General features: G+C 48.0%; 2 protein-coding genes across 5 annotated transcripts in view; both read left to right on the forward strand.

Annotated features, from left to right (window-relative positions):
* Positions 1-16,561, forward strand: part of KMT2A (lysine methyltransferase 2A) — a 40,117-nt gene extending 23,556 nt beyond the window's left edge. For all 4 annotated transcript variants that reach the window (XM_071449636.1, XM_071449634.1, XM_071449635.1 and 1 more), the window contains 17 exons: positions 177-283; positions 389-526; positions 1,034-1,192; positions 1,482-1,599; positions 1,679-1,757; positions 2,005-2,165; positions 2,793-2,978; positions 3,594-7,887; positions 8,199-8,279; positions 8,787-8,851; positions 9,232-9,402; positions 9,931-10,005; positions 10,278-10,452; positions 10,844-10,951; positions 11,400-11,483; positions 11,865-11,994; positions 12,346-16,561. In XM_071449636.1, the coding sequence (XP_071305737.1) occupies positions 177-283; positions 389-526; positions 1,034-1,192; positions 1,482-1,599; positions 1,679-1,757; positions 2,005-2,165; positions 2,793-2,978; positions 3,594-7,887; positions 8,199-8,279; positions 8,787-8,851; positions 9,232-9,402; positions 9,931-10,005; positions 10,278-10,452; positions 10,844-10,951; positions 11,400-11,483; positions 11,865-11,994; positions 12,346-12,621 (6,407 nt within the window). In that variant the 3' untranslated portion in view covers positions 12,622-16,561. The remainder of the gene's footprint in view (positions 1-176; positions 284-388; positions 527-1,033; positions 1,193-1,481; positions 1,600-1,678; positions 1,758-2,004; positions 2,166-2,792; positions 2,979-3,593; positions 7,888-8,198; positions 8,280-8,786; positions 8,852-9,231; positions 9,403-9,930; positions 10,006-10,277; positions 10,453-10,843; positions 10,952-11,399; positions 11,484-11,864; positions 11,995-12,345) is intronic.
* A 130-nt stretch (positions 16,562-16,691) lies between these two features.
* Positions 16,692-17,723, forward strand: TTC36 (tetratricopeptide repeat domain 36). Its single transcript, XM_071449653.1, has 2 exons — positions 16,692-16,954; positions 17,191-17,723. The coding sequence occupies exons 1-2, from the start codon at positions 16,846-16,848 to the stop codon at positions 17,715-17,717; spliced, it is 636 nt and encodes a 211-aa protein (XP_071305754.1). The 5' UTR covers positions 16,692-16,845; the 3' UTR covers positions 17,718-17,723.
* The last annotated feature ends 141 nt before the right edge of the window (positions 17,724-17,864 follow it).

Consider the following 17,864-nt stretch of genomic DNA (forward strand, 5'->3'; position numbering starts at 1 on the left):
GCTTTTGCACCCATCTCTTTTCCCCCCAGAATGAAGGTTGTGCACAGGCTGACTTGTGCTTTGGTTTCCAAGCTGGCTATTGAAAACTCTTCTACTGTGTTCACTTACTGACAATCTGTCCAGATGAATTTTTGCTGCCCTGAATTTCAATATTGTTCTCTCTTTTAACTCTTAAGGCTCTGACAGAAGCAGAGAGGATAGTCCTGAACTGAACCCACCTCCAGATGTGGAAGACAACAGGCAGTGTGCATTGTGCCTGAAATATGGTGATGATAGTGCTAACGTGAGTATCTGCCCCATTCCCATTTCTGGAGGAGTTCTGGATGGGTTTTGTGCGTTGTTGTGTCCCCAGGAACATCTGAAGAGAGCATTTCCTTCTGTTCTTTAGGATGCTGGACGTCTTCTCTATATTGGCCAAAATGAATGGACACATGTGAATTGTGCTTTGTGGTCAGCAGAAGTGTTTGAAGATGATGATGGTTCTCTGAAAAATGTGCACATGGCTGTTATCCGGGGAAAGCAGCTGGTGGGTACAAGCAAAGAACACTTTGTTAAACTTCATGCTGATTTGGAATCCAAGATGGGAGCCCAGCTAAAAGATGGCTCGTGTGTATTTGTTCTTCTCTGTCCTTTCCTTGCAATATTTTTTAACACTATATGGAGTAGAACTGACTGAAGATGTTTGGAAAGTTATTTTATCCTTGCTCAGTGCAGAAATATTATGGAGTGAAGCTTGCAAATGTGAGGACTGGATATGAAGCACAAGCAGGAAGGTCTGGGAAAGGCCTGGAAGAACCAGTCCACAAATTAAAAAGTTGTTCCATGTGAGGAATAATTCTTCCTCTCGCCTCCTCCTCCATGTCTCTCGCTTGTCTGTGTGAGTCACTGTAGTGAAATGGAGCAGCAATGAAGCGGGAGATCAAGCATTACTCTAAACTTCTGTCTGTGCCAAAAAACCCCAACTGACAACAGCAATGGTGGTCTGGTTTTAGAAGAGATTAATTTTTTGTATTTTTCTTTTTTGCTTCTGCAGAGGTGTGAGTTCTGCCAGAAGTCAGGCGCCACAGTAGGCTGCTGCCTCACTTCCTGCACCAGTAACTATCATTTCATGTGCTCACGAGTCAAGAACTGTGTCTTTCTGGATGATAAGAAAGTTTATTGCCAGAGGCATCGTGACTTGATCAAAGGAGAGGTAAGATTCTTCTCTCACTCTCTGCCTCGCTCTCTGAAGGTGGGGTTAGCCTGTAACTATGAGCACTTTTTAGAAGTTTATGTTGAGTGTTGTGCTAACAAGGACTGGACCTCATTGCTCTTAAAAAGAAGTCAGTAATACAAGTGGCCTGGGGAAGTTTGGCAAGTTTGGTGCTGTGTGGTAGTTCAAAAACCAAAAGACCAAAATAACGTTCAAGTAGGACAAACTATGTAGCATGCATGTGGTGGTTCCTTTAATTAACAAGTAGTTTTGTTGGTTCTTGTTCCAGGTGGTTCCTGAGAATGGGTTTGAAGTTCTTAGGAGAGTTTTTGTGGACTTTGAAGGGATCAGTTTGAGAAGAAAATTTCTTAGTGGCTTGGAGCCAGAGAACATCCACATGATGATTGGTATGATCTAGTCTCTGGATGCTTGATCCCCCTTTGGTGCTGGAATCTGGTTCACAGAACTGTTCCTCTCTCTGCTCAGGTTCAATGACAATAGACTGCTTAGGAATTCTGAATGACCTCTCAGACTGTGAAGATAAGTTGTTTCCCATCGGCTATCAGTGAGTATAAGCTGTTTCAAGACTCAATGTCTTTCAGTATATTTCATGTCAAGCAAGCACTGAGGTAACCTATGGGAAAATTGGCTGTAGTTTTTCCTACACTGTTGAGGAATCTCTGATTAAGGGTGTGCAATGTGTTCTGCCAGGAGGGCTTTGGCCAATGTAGTTTTGAGAAACGGAGAATTTAAAGCAGAAATGAGGTTTACTCAGCTGTTGAGTAAATTGGTTTGTTTGAATTATCTTCCAGGTGCTCCAGGGTGTACTGGAGCACAACAGATGCCAGGAAGCGCTGTGTGTATACCTGCAAGATCATGGAGTGCCGACCTCCAGTCGTGGAACCTGACATCAACAGCACTGTAGAGCATGATGATAACAGAACAATTGCCCATAGCCCAGTTCCCCTTACAGGTAATCTTTTAAGGACTTCATAGAAGTATATTCTCTGAATGGTTTTGCCATAGTGCATCTCTTAAAACAAATCTCTTAAATTTGGGCTAGAATCCAGTTCAGGTTTCCATGTTACAGCAGCTCAAGACTTTAAGCTCCTGGATATACTGCTTTGAGAACTTGAGCCAAACAAACACTGCTGCAGGGATGGTTTCTAGTCTACAACTCAGGGAATCTTCCAGTGATCTAAAACTTCAGACTGTGTTTGGTCTGTGATACGGGGTTTATTCAATACAATGTTGAATATTGTGGTTCTGTGTTTCCAAATTACTTACTTGTATCCAAGGGTAAAGCTGTGAAAGATTTTTAAAATGTTTCTAGTCGTTGTCATTGTTAACATAGAGTCTTAAACTCTATAAATATATAGTGGAATTTCATGTGTAAGATGAGCAATTGCTACAAATATTTGAAAATATTCTTACAAGAAGAAACCAGACATTATCTGATGTCAGATCTTTGACTTTGTGTTTATTTAACAAGTACTCTGATTCTCCAAGAGGAACATGATAGTAATATATACTTCATCAGATCGTAGCTTTTAGGGCTCAGTGATGGCTTATACTGTTGTTTCCTTTTATACAACAACAGAAATTCTACCGAAAGACACCCGAAATACACCTGAAATTGTAAACCCACCGTCACCAGATCGTCCCTTGCATTCTCAGACCTCTAGTTCCTGTTACTATCCAGTGGTCTCAAAGGGTCCCAGGATCAGGGTGCCGAGTTACCCCTCCGCACAGAGGTCTCCTGGCTCGCGGCCGTTACCCTCTGCAGGTATTTCTGCTGCTGCTGATTTTGATTGAGGTTTATTGCGGTAATATTTTTGGTTTAGTTCCTGTCTTTTTTGGCTTCTTTTCAGAATGAGGTGTTCAGTTTACTGTTTCTAGAGAAAGCAGTGAAATGGCAATAGGTTGAGGAGGGGAAGTTCTAACAATACACAGTAGAGATGGCCTGCAGAGAAATGTACAACTAAAACAAACATTCTGTTGGGATGAAGAAGAGACAGGATTTGCACCACATAGTAGTAGTGAGCCCAAAACATTGTAGTATCAGTTAGGGACTTAATATCTCGGTATTTTTCCAGAGAGAATCAGAAATCTGGTGTTGTAATTCAGCAGTTTCTGACTAGTGTTTTTTCTTTCAAACTGATGTTGAAAATTCACATCTAAAGTTGAGATACCAAACCCTAAAATACAAACTTGCTGAATCCTGGTTGAAGGTATCAGGTTTTTAACATCTGTCTAAAGTATAAACACTGTGTGTTGGTGTTGTTTGGCTAAAAAGTTTTGCTGGGCTTTAATTTCTTGTGTTTTGTCTGAAGGAATTGGATGTGCATTCATTGTGAAGATTTAAGATCATCTGACAGTCTCTCTTGCCTTTGTTTCTCAGGAAGTCCTACCCCAGTGACCCATGAAATAGTGACAGTGGGAGATCCTTTGCTGTCCTCGGGGCTGAAGAGCATTGGTTCTCGGAGACACAGCACCTCCTCTCTGTCACAGCAACAATCCAAACTCCGGATGATTTCCCCTACACGAGCTGGGAGCACTTACTCCAGGCACAGCGTGTCCTCAGTTTCCAGCATGGGGGCCTCTTCGGAATATGAACCTACTGTCAAAAGTACTGACCGCTTTGTAGGGTCAGTAAGCACAGGTCCTCCAAGTGCTCCAGTTCAAAGTTGCTCTACCAGTTCAGGCTCCCAGAAAACAGTGGCTACAACTGGAAATAAAACTTACCAGCTGGATGCATCTCAGTCTACAGAAGGGAAACATTCCAGCAGTTCAGATTTAGTAGCCAAAGGTGCACTTTCTAAGGGAGAGAAGATCAAAGCCTCAAAGGACCCAGATTATTTGTCTCATACTTTTGTTTCTGGAGGAAGCTCCAAAGGGTCCACTCAGCCAACCAGTTCATCAGCTATGGAAATGAATAAAATAGGAACCTTTCAAGAGTGTTCAGGATCATTTTCTTCCAAAGAAGCAATACCCTTTCCACCTTTGCATCAGAGGGGCCCAAGGAAAGACAGAGATCAGCACATGGAACCTTTACTGCCAGAGAAAACAACTGCGGTTGATGAGATGGATGCAAAAACCTTGAAGGCTGCTGGAGTAAACAATAGATCTCCTGCAGCAAGTGAGCAGGTAGTTACTGCCCCCAGAGATAAACGTCATAAAGGCAAAAAGTTAATGAAAGACAGTTTTAAAGAGAAGCATTCCCTGAAATCTCTTACAGAGACAAGTCAAGCAGTAGGCAGTGATGAACTGAAAGCAGACTTTGGCAATCAGGGTTTGGCAACTGAACAAATTAGTCAGAGGTTATGTAATAATATTCCTGCTGAAAAAGCTGGTGATAAGTCTCCGTCTTCACAAGGGCCATCTAAAGGGACTGCAGTGCCGGCTGAAGCAGCCCCTAAGGAATCACAGGCACCCAGGAAACGCACCGTTAAAGTTACTCTGACTCCTCTCAAAATGGAAAGTGAAAACCAGGCTAAAAATGCACAGCAGGAAAGTGATGCTGAAACTCAGTCTGCAGGGGCAGACCTGGCTGCTTTGGCAGAGCCCTCCTCAGCTTCAGAAAGCCCAGAAGAGAACCCTGTAATTCAGGGAAGTCCAAATGAACCACCAACACAGGAATCTCAGAATAACACATATGAAAATTTGGCCATTCAAGATAACAGCTTGATGCTCCAGGATGGTGCTAAAGCTCAAGAAGAAGGCTCATACAAGCGGAGGTATCCAAGGAGAAGTGCTCGGGCCAGATCCAATATGTTCTTTGGATTGACTCCTCTGTATGGTGTGAGATCCTATGGAGAGGAAGACATTCCCTTCTACAGTAACTCAACGGGCAAGAAGCGAGGGAAGCGGTCTGCAGAAGGACAAGTGGATGGAGCAGATGATTTGAGCACATCAGATGAGGACGACTTATACTACTACAATTTCACAAGGACTGTGGTTTCCTCAAACACAGAGGAGAGGCTTGCATCCCATAGCTTATTCAGGGAGGAGGAGCAGTGTGATCTTCCAAAAATCTCACAGCTCGACGGTGTGGATGATGGAACTGAAAGTGATACAAGTGTCACAGCAACAACCAGAAAAGTCAGCCAAGTAACTAAAAGGAGCAGCAAAGAGAATGGGACAGAGAACTTAAAGCTGGATAGAACTGAAGAAGCTGGTGAGAAAGTCACCAAGAGCTCCACCGTCCACAAGACTGACCCCAAGATTGATAACTGCCATCCTGTGAGCAGGGTTAAAGCTCAGGGTCAGGACTCCCTGGAAGCGCAGCTGAGCTCGTTGGAAACGGGCCGCAGGGCTCATGCAAGCACACCTGCTGACAAGAACTTACTGGATACTTTCAACACAGAACTTCTGAAATCCGACTCGGACAATAACAACAGTGATGACTGTGGGAACATACTCCCTTCCGACATCATGGACTTTGTGCTGAAGAACACTCCATCTATGCAGGCCTTGGGAGAAAGTCCGGAGTCCTCATCATCTGAACTCCTCACGCTTGGAGAAGGTTTAGGTCTTGACAGCAACCGTGGCAAGGATATGGGTTTGTTTGAGGTGTTCTCCCAGCAGCTGCCCACCGCCGAACCAGTGGACAGCAGTGTCTCTTCCTCCATATCTGCAGAGGAGCAATTTGAGTTGCCACTGGAGCTTCCTTCTGATCTCTCTGTTCTGACCACTCGCAGCCCTACGGTGCCCAGCCAAAATCACAACAGGCTTGCCGTCATTTCAGAGTCTTCACTTCCCTCCTCAGGAGAGAGGTCAATGCTTGCCTTGCCTTCCACAGAGTCTGGGGAGAAGAGAGTGACAGTCACAGAAAAATCTGCCTCAGGAGAAGGCGACACAGCTCTCCTGAGTCCAGGGGTAGACCCAAGCCCCGAAGGACACATGACTCCTGATCACTTCATCCAGGGTCACATAGATGCAGAGCACATAGCCAGCCCAGCCTGCGGCCCTGTCGAGCAAGGACATGGCAGCAACCAAGATTTAACAAGAAACAGCGGGACTCCAGGGATCCAGGTGCCAGTATCACCCACTGTTCCCCTCCAGAGCCAGAAGTACGTGCCAAACTCCACTGACAGTCCTGGCCCCTCGCAAATCTCCAACGCTTCGGTGCAGACAACTCCACCCCACCTCAAGCCAGCCGCAGAAAAACTTCTGGTAGTTAATCAAAACATGCAGCCCCTGTACGTCCTCCAAACTCTTCCCAACGGTGTCACCCAAAAGATACAGTTAACACCTTCTGTTAGTTCTGCACAGAGTGTGATGGAAACCAACACTTCAGTGCTGGGGCCTATGGGGAGTGGGCTCACACTGACCACAGGATTGAATCCGAGCTTGCCTCCATCTCAGTCATTATTCCCTCCCACGAGCAAGGGTATACTGCCCATGTCCCATCACCAGCATATACATCCCTTCTCCACGCCTGCTCAGACAGGCTTCCCACCAAACATCAGCAGTCCTTCACCAGGTCTTCTAATTGGGGTGCAGCCACCCCCTGATCCTCAGCTCTTAGTGTCTGAAGCTAGTCAGAGGACAGACCTTGGTACTGCTGCTTCTACACCAGCTGCTGCCCTGGGCAAGAAACGGCCCATATCCCGTCTGCAGTCACGGAAGAACAAGAAGTTGGCTCCTTCTGGAACCCCTTCTGCTATAGCTCCTTCTGATATGGTCTCCAACATGACCTTAATTAATTTTGCTCCTTCCCAGATTTCTAACCACCCCCTGGACTTGGGAACCATTGCGAATTCAACATCCCATAGAACCGTTCCCAATATTATCAAAAGGTCAAAGTCTGGGGTCATGTATTTCGAGCAAACATCTTTGCTCCCACAAGGTGGGACCACTACTACTGCAGTCAGCACATCTCCCAGCATTATTGGTGCAGATGCCAGTCACCTCCCAGCAGGGCCTGTATCAGGCCTAACATCGAGTTCCTCAGTGCTGAACGTTGTATCCATGCAGGCCACAGCAGCCCCTAGTACTGGTGGGTCAGTACCTGGTCACGTTTTGGGACAAAGTTCAGTAACATTAACAAGCCCTGGATTATTGGGGGACCTTGGTTCAATAAGCAACCTCCTGATCAAAGCTAGTCAGCAAAGCCTTGGTCTTCAGGAGCAGCATATGACTTTACCACCAAGTTCTGGGATGTTTTCGCAACTGGGAGCATCTCAGACTCCATCTACGGCAGCCATGACAGCTGCATCAAGCATTTGTGTTCTACCCTCAGCACAGACAATGGGCATGACAGTCGCTCCGTCGTCTGCTGACCCAGAAGGCTCCTACCAGCTTCAGCACATGTCACAGCTTTTAGCCAACAAAACCGGGGTTGCATCCTCCCAGCTGGACCTTAGCACAGTTCCAGCAACCACACAGTTGTCAAGCTTTCCACAGCTGGTCGATGTTCCAAACAATACCGGACTCGAACAAAGCAAGGCTTCCTCATCAGTGATGCATGCCAGCTCAGCGTCTCCAGGAGGCTCCCCATCACCTGGGCAGCAGTCTGCGAGTAGCTCTGTGCTGGGTGCCACAAAAATGAAGCCAAAAGTCAAACGCATCCAGCCATTATTAGACAAAGGGAATGGAAAGAAGCACAAAACCTCTCACGCATGGGCTGGTTCTTCTGAAGCTCACGTTCCCGAAAAAGGGGCTGTTGCTGTACCCCCAGTCTCAGTTACAGGGTAAGAGGAGAGTTTGGTTTTGCTCATCCCTGAGGTTTTGTAACAGTATGAGAGAATCTTGCACTAGTTTCTCCAGCAAGTTGTGCAAGTCAAGGCAAATTGTGAAGTGCAGCTTTTGATTCTGATGTGGAGCTGGAAGCATGATCTGGTTCTCTGATTCTTACAAGCTGTTGTTGTTACTTGCGTAATTCTGCAGAACTGCCAAATCCGTGTTGGCAATTCCCAATGGATACATTCCTGCTTTCCAGTCTCATTTATGGCACACATGGGTTGGCAGATACTTTGAATGTTCCCAAATCTTTTTCTTCCAGGACTCCTGCTGTGAAGGCAGATGCGCAGGATGCAGCCAGTGTAGATCAGCCATTGCAGAAGCCACATGGGCAGTCTGCAGGGTAAGGGTTGAACAGACCTTTCTGCGTGGTTCTGCTCGCTTGAGCTGAAGGACATTTGTTTGGAGAATGCAGGAAGTCTGGCATTCCTAGTTAAAATGCCTGGGGAGCTTTCAGTGGGGAATGCACAGTCACAATTTGATGCAATATGGAATCATTTTGCATTAAGCTGCATGTAGTTCTGGGAAGCTCAGTGCCTGCTGAGGAGATGCTCATTCAGCGGTGTCTGATTGCGTGTTGGCCTGCACCTTAATCCTGAGTAGGGCTGACACCGAGAGCGGTCACAGGCTGTGTGGAATTAGGCTGCTGCCCACAGACTGACAGAGGCTGCAAACAGAAATGCTACTGAGTAGAATCTTTTTCTTTGTCCATTTCCAACTGAATTGATGTCAGAACATTTGATCTGGAAAAAGATTCTTGCATCTGTCTAAGACTGCTGCTCAGGGTTGGTGAGGAAATGAGGCAGGTTGTTAGCTGTTTTTCTCCATGTTCTCCTCCTTCCCTCCCAAGGCAACCAGCTGTGGTCCCAGAACCTCAGTCAACACAGAACTCAATAAATGAGCAAGAAAATGCAGGTATGTCACTTCTTCAAAAACACCTAGTCTCAGAATTCTTCAGGACTGGGAAAGTGGTGTTTGAAGATCTGATTTTTGTGTTTGTCATTCTGTCAGGAAAAGGATCAGAACTATTAGTTTGTGTTACCCTTGCTATAAGGGGAGGAAAGGTTTGTTTGCTATTTGTAGATCTTGGACAAATAGTTTTGTCTCTGTTTTTAGTTTGTGAGAATTTCAGCACTTGAGATTTCACACTCTTACTGCAACACTCTAGAATTTTTTTCTTGGCTGGATTTGCTGGTGAAAAGGCAAGTCAGTAAGTTATTTTCAATTGTGGAACACCAGGTGTAAAAATCATTCTTTCCAATTCCCATCTTCATGCTGACTTCTGTCTTTTCTAGGCTCAAAAGCTCTTGAGGAAGAAGAGGGCACTTTCAGCTCCCCTCTTATGTTTTGGCTTCAGCAAGAACAAAAGAGAAAAGAGTGTCTTGGTGAGAAGAAACCAAAAAAAGGTTTGGTTTTTGAGATCTCTAGTGATGATGGTTTTCAGATCTGCGCAGAAAGCATTGAAGGTGAGAACTGCACAGTGTTGGTTTTAGCTGTCCTTACTAGAAGTAAAATTATTACGTCTGAGGACCTCTTACTTGCTTTATTTATAGATTTAAAAAAAAGAGAAAGAGAAATCTCTTGGTTTACAGCCCTAGAACAATCCTAGGTCGATGTTCCCATCCTGATAATGTCTGGATTCTATTATTTATTTTTCAGTATAATATATTCAGGGACCTATTATATATATCACTGACCCATTTTGTTTTATCAATTGACCAATGATGTTGAACTGTAGTTTGTCAAGAAACAGGCAATGTGGATCACACAGTGGAGTATTGGGTGTCCAGACTTTTCCTCCAGACCAATTGCTGAACACCCTGCCTTATGCCAATATGAATTTGCAAGAGAATGAAAGCAATTAGATCCAAGGACCTTAATTTATGGCCTGTGGAAAGTTGGAAACTTCATATTCTCCAATTAGTTTATTTAAATATGAGTATCCCAGTGCTCGGATACCCTGTCACCATTTGTCATCTGTGTGTGTGCTGCAGATGCCTGGAAGTCTCTGACTGACAAGGTGCAAGAGGCCCGTTCAAACGCCCGCCTGAAGCAGCTGTCCTTTGCAGGTAACAGCCTGTGCTGAACATAGGAGAGCAAACAGATATTTCTGTGAGGGTCTTAGACTCTCAATAGTTCCAGTTAACCTGCTGCAGGCTTTATGGAGGGTAATTTCTTCCCAATGGAAGGATTAGAGACTCTCACATAGAATGCAATAGCTAATACAGTGCTGCTGTGACAGCTGTGTGGTGTCCCAGCTCTTTGTGACAAGCTGCTGTACCTTCCTGCTCCAAGTCTGCACTGATAATTAGTGTTTGTTGTGCTCTACTTCTTGTTCCAGGTGTGAACGGTTTGAGGATGTTGGGGATTATCCATGATACTGTTGTGTTCCTGATAGAGCAACTGTATGGAGCAAAGCACTGCCACAACTACAAGTTCAGATTTCACAAGCCAGAGGAGGCCAATGAACCTCCTTTGAACCCACATGGCTCTGCTCGGGCTGAAGTCCACCTGAGGCAAGTGTGAGCCTTGTCAGTATTGGGGTTTATGGCCCTTTGGCTCCATAACTTAGGCTGTGGCAGGGCAGGAGCGGCAAATCTCGGCAGCACTAGAGCTCTCAGATAAATGTTAAAAACTGGCACATGAAAATCAACCATTCAGCATCTTTGAATTCTGCACATTTTCCTGTGCCACTTTGTGGCCCCTTTGGTTTAACAAAGCTTTCCTTTCCTGGCTGAGGCTGTTACTGGAGGTTCTCAGAACCTGCTGTGTCTGCCCTGATGCACAGGGCTTTAAGGGAGGGCAGAGTAGGGGAGGTGTGAGACAGTAAACATGTCAGACTGTTGTGGCAACCACGTTTATTTTCAGTCAGTAAAACAAACTCCCTTTGGTCTCTTTAAATTGCAGGAAATCTGCATTTGATATGTTTAATTTCTTGGCGTCTAAACACCGACAGCCACCAGAATACAACCCGAATGACGAGGAAGAAGAAGAAGTGCAGCTGAAATCAGCTCGGTATGCAGCAGGGCTTAAAGGTTCAAAGGGGAAAATAGTATTGAGGTGTTAAAATGAGCAGATCACACTTAGTTAAGGGTTGTGTGCTTTGAGGGGTATTTAAACATTGAAAGCTGTCAAGCACTCCCAGATATAGAGGTGACTTCTGCAGTAACAAGAGAAGTGACAGCTGAAGGTGACCACCAGACTGGTCTGCCTTCAAATGCTTCTTTTCCTTGACAATGAAAACAATCTGATGAGAATTTGAGGAGGAAAGAAAGGAAATTATCTTTTAGATAGATATATATATATATGAAAACACTGCGTTTATTTTGATTGTATTATCTGAAGGTTGCAGTGTCTAAATTGTACAGTGTATAAATTACTCCACCTTGGAAAGTGCCCCAGATAATACATGGCACAGAGTCTCGTATACAGGTCATCACTTAGCTGTGCCTCTTTGTTCCAGGAGGGCAACCAGTATGGATCTGCCAATGCCCATGCGCTTCCGGCACTTGAAGAAGACCTCCAAGGAGGCAGTTGGTGTCTACAGGTACGGTTTTGCTCTGGTACCATTGTCCATAGGATAGGGGAAGGTGGAAACTGGAAACCTTCTGTGAAGCCAGACTGCAAAACTGAGGGCAAAAGCAGGCTTGAGATTTTTTTCCCTCTTCCTCCTCTCTGCCCAAGTTATGTATTTGAAAAGCAATCCTCAGCAAAGACCACTTGCTCCTTGCTGGCTTTACCTTGGTAATAGCTCAGATGTAGGCAGAGTGACCTGGTTGTGGTCTTGTTAGTGTTCCCTTTGAGAAGGGTTAACAGTACAACAACAGTGGTCCTTGTCACAGCCTGTTTTTTGCAGCCTTTGCAATCTGATGTTTTTGAACTTTGCTTGTCTCATTTGAAATAATTTGCTTTTCTTACTGCATTTTAGGTCTCCTATCCATGGCCGGGGTCTGTTCTGCAAAAGGAACATCGATGCAGGTGAGATGGTGATCGAATATTCAGGCAATGTCATTCGCTCCATCCTCACTGACAAACGAGAGAAATACTACGACAGTAAGGTGAGTTTTGGGCTTTTGTAGGTGTTCTTAAAGAGTTTGGGAGAGCTAAAAAGTGGCTGTGAAGGTAGGACAGGCCTATATAAAATTCTGTTGGGGACATCTCAAATTGTGTTTACTGATTTCTTGGGTTATTTTCATTCTAGCTGGAGCTTTAGAGGCACTTCTCTTTCCCTTCTGTGGTCTGGGCAGGGTCTCAGATTAGTCTCAGTGAATGTGGGCATGAAATGATTCAGGCAGGAATGTGTGAGGCCCAGTGGAGAGTGGCTGCAGACGCTCCTCAGAGCTGGGCTGTCTGCTGGGGCAGGTGTGCTGCCCTGCCTGCACTAATCCTCCTCTGTCCTCCCTGCACAGGGCATCGGGTGCTACATGTTCCGCATTGATGACTCCGAGGTGGTGGATGCCACCATGCACGGGAACGCAGCCCGCTTCATCAACCACTCCTGCGAGCCCAACTGCTATTCTCGGGTCATCAACATCGATGGCCAGAAACACATTGTCATCTTTGCCATGCGCAAAATCTACCGAGGGGAAGAGCTCACTTATGACTATAAGTTCCCCATTGAAGACGCCAGCAACAAACTGCCCTGTAACTGCGGTGCCAAGAAGTGCAGGAAGTTTTTAAACTAGAACTTCCGTCAGCTGCAAGTGAGCCCTGCAGGGCCTGGGGTGAACCAAAGCTTGGAGTGAGCCCCTCCCCGGCCACTCAGACAGGACAGAGAGGCCAGAAGCAGGAGTGAAGATGGACTGGGCTCAGGGACCTGAGACTGGCGGCTGTGTTTGTCCGAGTCCACATCTTCATGTCTCGCATGTGCACACTCACCCTTGTGAGAGACATGGGCGGCTGGAGAAGATCAGCATGGTTATGTTTTTGCTATTCTCATTTCCCCCCGCCCCCATATTTGTTTCTCAGCGTGGGGCTAATGAGTGGGAGAGGAGAGGGGAGGTCACCCCAGGCCCAGGCACAGGGCAGCAGTCGTGGGTCGTGTCCCTCTCTGTCTCCTGGCCAGAGCTCTCCTTCCTAGGGCTGAGTCAGTGGTTGGGTAGTGCAGTATTTGAGCTTGCCTCCTGGGGAGAAGGTCTGTGCCTTGCCAGCGGCCCCCAGGGACTGCATGTCTGCAAAACACTATGTGTGAGTGGGAGTAGGTGTGCGGGGGGCTGGCTTGGCCGCTCCTGAGGAGAGCAGGAAAGAGCAGCCCACAACTAGACACAAGAAGAGTTTGGCTGACATATTGCTCTGAAATCCCTGCCTGAGAGCAGGGGAGCTCCTGGCATTCTTTGGCAAGGAGGGCTTGTGCCAACAGTTCGGGCACTGTAAATCTTTGCTAGCAAAGGCTCCCGTTCACCAGCACTCCCTCTGGGCCATGTGGGAGGGAGGTAGTCCTCTGGGTCCTGTCTCCAGCAGCTGGGTTCCTCCTCTGTCCAGCGAGCTCCTGGCACAGCCAGCCAGCAGTGTCTCGAGGAACTGAGATCTCTAGAGAGAGGAGGGAGTGTGAGCCAGCCCGGCCTTGGCCGCACACCGCTGTAGAGCAGGAGCTGGGAAGGACTGGTGTGGAGGCACCCGCTCTGCTCTGCCCTGCCGCAGTGTCCCAGGCCTGGGGGGGCAGGCAGGAGAGTGCCCCTGCAGCCTGTCATGGTCAGTCGTCTGGGTGTAGTCATGTTGTGTTCCCCAGAAGACACAGAAGGACACCAAAACGGAGCCAAAGTTCTCTGCAAAGGCAAGGCCAAGTGCCAGCTGGGCTCGCCTGCAGCATCCCGACATGCGTAGGAAACGCAGGAGGCATTGGCACAGTGGATGAGGAACCAGGCCAGGTCTGAGCAGGCTGAGGGACACCACTGTCCTGGTTGGAGCAGTGTGAGTCCTCCTCCCTATGGGGTCTGCCCTGTGCCTCAGAGCAAAACCAGAGAGAGACAAATGAGAGACCCAAGCCTGACGGTGACAACATTGGATTCTGCTCTGTTCTGTTTACAGTTTAGTATTTAAGGTTTTATAAATGTAAATATATTTTGTATATTTTTCTATGAGAAGCACTTCATAGGGGAAAGCACTTATGACGAGGCTTTTTACAGTGGTATTATCCTAATTTAAGAGAATCTCTTTTTAATGATTTTTTTATTTTCATAGGATGGTTCTAGGAAATACCTGGCTGGACACAGTCTGAGCCTTTCTCCAGTGGGGGGGTTGCTTTAGTTTTGTTTTCTACTCTTGTTCTGCCTTTTTGACTTTAGTAACTGTCTCCGGGAGGGTTGACTGGACCTTAAACTGTATTTGCCCATAAGGATGGGGGCAGGAGGGAGAGCTGCCCAGCATGGAATAAGTTTCGCTCTGTGGGAGGACAGTGTGTGACTCGGGCAGATAGTTTGATTCTGCCTTGCCCATACTGGTATCCTGCAAGGGTTTAAAAAGGAAAAGCAAGACAGGATGAGACGTGACCCTCAATACCTCTTTGCTGGGAGGCCAGTCTGAGACACACACCTCCTGCCACAGTCTGTCCTTCAAAGGCAGATGGGTTTTTCTGCGCAGAAGGGAAAGCAGAAAGCGCCCGAGCTTGTCCGAGCTTTCCTGGTGGTTAGGTTGCAGTTGTTACAGGAGCCACTCTTCCTGGAGCTGGTGTATCCAAGGGCTGCTCTGAACCGGCACTGGCAGTCGGTGGGGAAGGGACTGGGAGTGCCTGCTGACTCCCCAGGTCTCTCAGAGGGGCATCCCCCATCCACTCCTCTCTGGTCTTGAGACTTCTTCCTCTGCCCTGAGAAGGAACAGCAGCGCTCGGAGGTTCAGAACCTGCCGATTTCCTTTTGTTATTGCACTGTGTGAGGATAATTTGTTGGTAACTGTTGAAAGCAAAGTCACATTGAGGCTGCATTTGTTACTGAGATGATTTGATGCACTGACAGTTTGGGAACGCACATACTTTGAGGAGCCCAGAGAGTGCCCACCCGGGGGATCTGGGCCCTGTGGCCCGGAGCACAGCTGCTCTTGGCCCTTTTCCTTCCGTTTCTGACGCGGGGCGGGGGCATAGCCCTCGCCATGGCCAAGCCCCTGATTTATCCCAGAGCTCAGCTACGCTTTCTCACCCCGCGCTCCCCGATTTCCTGGCTGCAGGAGGAGGTTCCACTGGGAAGCGCTGCCCAGAGCCGCCCCGCATGGGGAGAAGTGGGAAGGAGGGTGGAGGGGAGCGCTGTGCCTCAGGAGTCCCCAGAGCCAAGTGCCAGGCACCCTCCTCCCCCGGGACCAGCCGAGCCCGCGGGCCGCCCGCTTTGCTGCTATTCCCGTGGCGGCTGCCTCGGCAGGCGCCGCTGTGGCCAGTGAATCTCTCTGTACCCCCGGGAGCTGCACCCGCCGCGGCCAGCCCGGCTCGGGCACACCGGGGCAGCCGAGCCTGCCGGCCTCGGCCCGGGCTGGCCAGGAGCGCCCAGCTCCCCGTGTATGAATGTATATTTTATAAGGACTGACGCAGATCATGGTATCTGAAAATACTAAAAAAGGAACCTTAGGGCGTTTTTGGGTTTTTTTTGTACAAACCGACATGTTTTTTTTTAAGGAGAAGCGGGTCATTGCAAAGGGCTGGGTATCTTTTTTTTTTCTGGTTTTCTTTCATTTCAAAGCAATACCAAGTTCTTCAGCAGGACGGTCTGTGCAGAATCATGCCATTCACCCATACACTGGTCCACTCTCAACACTTGCAAATTTTTTTATAACTATAAATACAATATATATAGGAACTAATATAGTAATGCACCGTGTAATGAAGCCTAGTTCAGTATCGGTTCATGGCTTTTAATTCTCTTTAACACTATAGATAAGGATTGTGTTACAGTTGCTCACAGCTCCAGGAAAGCCTTGCTGCTCACTCCCCACTGGCAGCCAGGGCCAGAAGCTGGGAGCGGGTGGTTTGGCCTTTCCTGGCCCTTCTTGTTACAGTCAGTACTTGTACAACTTGGTTTCTTCTTTTCCTTCCTCTTGTTTTGGTTATGAATGTTGGGGTACCACCTACATATAGGGAAAAATGTGCTCTGTGCTTTCCTGGTATCTTTTTAACAAGGTACAGTAGCTTCGTCTATCGGCCAAGAACTATACTTGTGGTGTTTCTTTTATTGAACTTACAGTCTCTTTAGTAACTACAGATAGGTGAATAATTGTTTCAAAAAACAAAAAAAAAAAAAGGAAAAAAAAAAAAAAGCTCTGCAAAGGCAAGGTTATGTTCTAGAAATACATTTCTTGACAACTTATCATGTATAACAAAACTTTTTTTTCTTGTGTTCTTCCAATCTACAGGTTGGTTGTTTTTTTTTTGTTTTGTTTTTTTGGCTTTGGTTTTTTGGGTTTTTTTAAAAAAAGAGGAAACGTGTCTAAAGTACATCAGTGTTAACTCCCTGCCACAGGGAAGAAGGAAATACTTTAATAGTTTAAAAAAAATGCTGAAAGCTCTGCAAAAGACTGAATGTAAAAATAAAAAGTGTACATAGTTGTAAAAAAAAAAAAGGAGTTTTTAAACATGTTTATTTTCTATGCACTTTTTTTTATTTAAGTGATAGTTTAATTAATAAACATGTCAAGTTTATTGCTGCAGAGGGCTCTCTCCATTTCTTCTTGAGAACTGAGAAGCTGCTTCTTCTCCAAGACACTCCCAAGGGCTGGGAGCCCCTGGCCAGCACCAAGGGCTGCATGGGGTGCTCAGTGCAGAGCCCTCGGCTCCGGTGTGTGCGAGTGACCTTGGGTCACTCTGGGGGCACTGGCCGGGCGGTGGGGCCGCAGCCCAGGTTGCAATAGGACGAGGCAGGGTGAACATTAACTGGGCTGTGGCAGCCTGCTTGTGCCTGCAGCCTTGCCATAGGCCTCAGTGACACAGCAGCATGGCCACGGACAACGACAGGGCCGTCCTGCAGACCATCTTCAACCCCAGCACCCCTTTTGGGGATATCCCAGGGTTGGATGAGGAGGAGGAGGATGTCCAGGATGAAGGTGAGTGATGCTGCATCAGGTTCTCGCTGGAATTGCCAGCAGGGTCCCCACAGGGCAAGCAGGTGGGCAGGGAAGGAGGCTCTGCAGGCTGGGAGCAGAGCCTGCTTGAGGAGGCACCCTGCCCTGTGTCTGTTCCCTTCTGGACAGGGACTGCAGGGTGGCAGTGGGACTGGGCCCCGTGGGTCGTCCTGGTGCCTCCACTTCCCAGTCACGGTCTCCCGTTTGCACTGCAACAGTGGAAGCTTTTCCGTTGGAGCTGCTGGATCAAGTGCGGGAGCTGGAGCTACAGGGGGTTTCTGCGGCTGAGTCAGGAGACATCAGCACGGCCCTGGAGCGGTTCAACGAGGCCATTCGCCAGCTGCCCGAGCGCGCCTCGGGCTACAACAACCGGGCCCAGGCCCTGCGTTTGCGCGGAGACGTAGCAGGTGAGCAGCGCAGGTGCGGGCGGTCTCCTGGAAGCCCCAGCCCCTACCAACACCTGCCCTCGTTGCCAGGCGCCCTGCAGGACCTGGACGCCGCCATACGGCTGAGCCGCGGCCGCGGCCGTGCCGCCTGCCAGAGCTTCGTGCAGCGCGGCCTCATCCACCGGCTGCAGGCGCGGGACGAGGACGCCCGGCGGGACTTCGAGCGCGCAGCGCGCTTGGGCAGCGCCTTCGCCCGACAGCAGCTCGTGCTCCTCAACCCCTACTCTGCGCTCTGCAACCAGATGCTCTGCGAGATGCTCGGTCGGCTGCGCAACCCCGATGGGACCGGGAGCGACTGAGACGGGCAGGAGATGGGCTGGGTAGAGCCGTGCTCCTGAGCTGGCCCAGGCAGACATGTCTGAAAGGTCCAGAAAAGGTCCACCTCAGGTGCCAGAGCTCCTGTTCCTCCCTCTGGCTAACAGCCAGGGACGGGAAAGTACCAAAGC

Source organism: Agelaius tricolor, unplaced genomic scaffold (assembly GCF_023055355.1).
Source record: "Agelaius tricolor isolate 1412-34295 unplaced genomic scaffold, bAgeTri1.0.p SCAF_29, whole genome shotgun sequence".
Lineage (NCBI taxonomy): Eukaryota > Metazoa > Chordata > Aves > Passeriformes > Icteridae > Agelaius > Agelaius tricolor.

Coding starts and splice junctions, on each gene's coding strand:
- TTC36 (XM_071449653.1), top strand. CDS start 16,846: ATGGCCACGGACAACGACAGGGCCGTCCTGCAGACCATCTTCAACCCC. Junction 16,955..17,190: donor GGAGGATGTCCAGGATGAAG/GTGAGTGATGCT, acceptor GCACTGCAACAG/TGGAAGCTTTTCCGTTGGAG.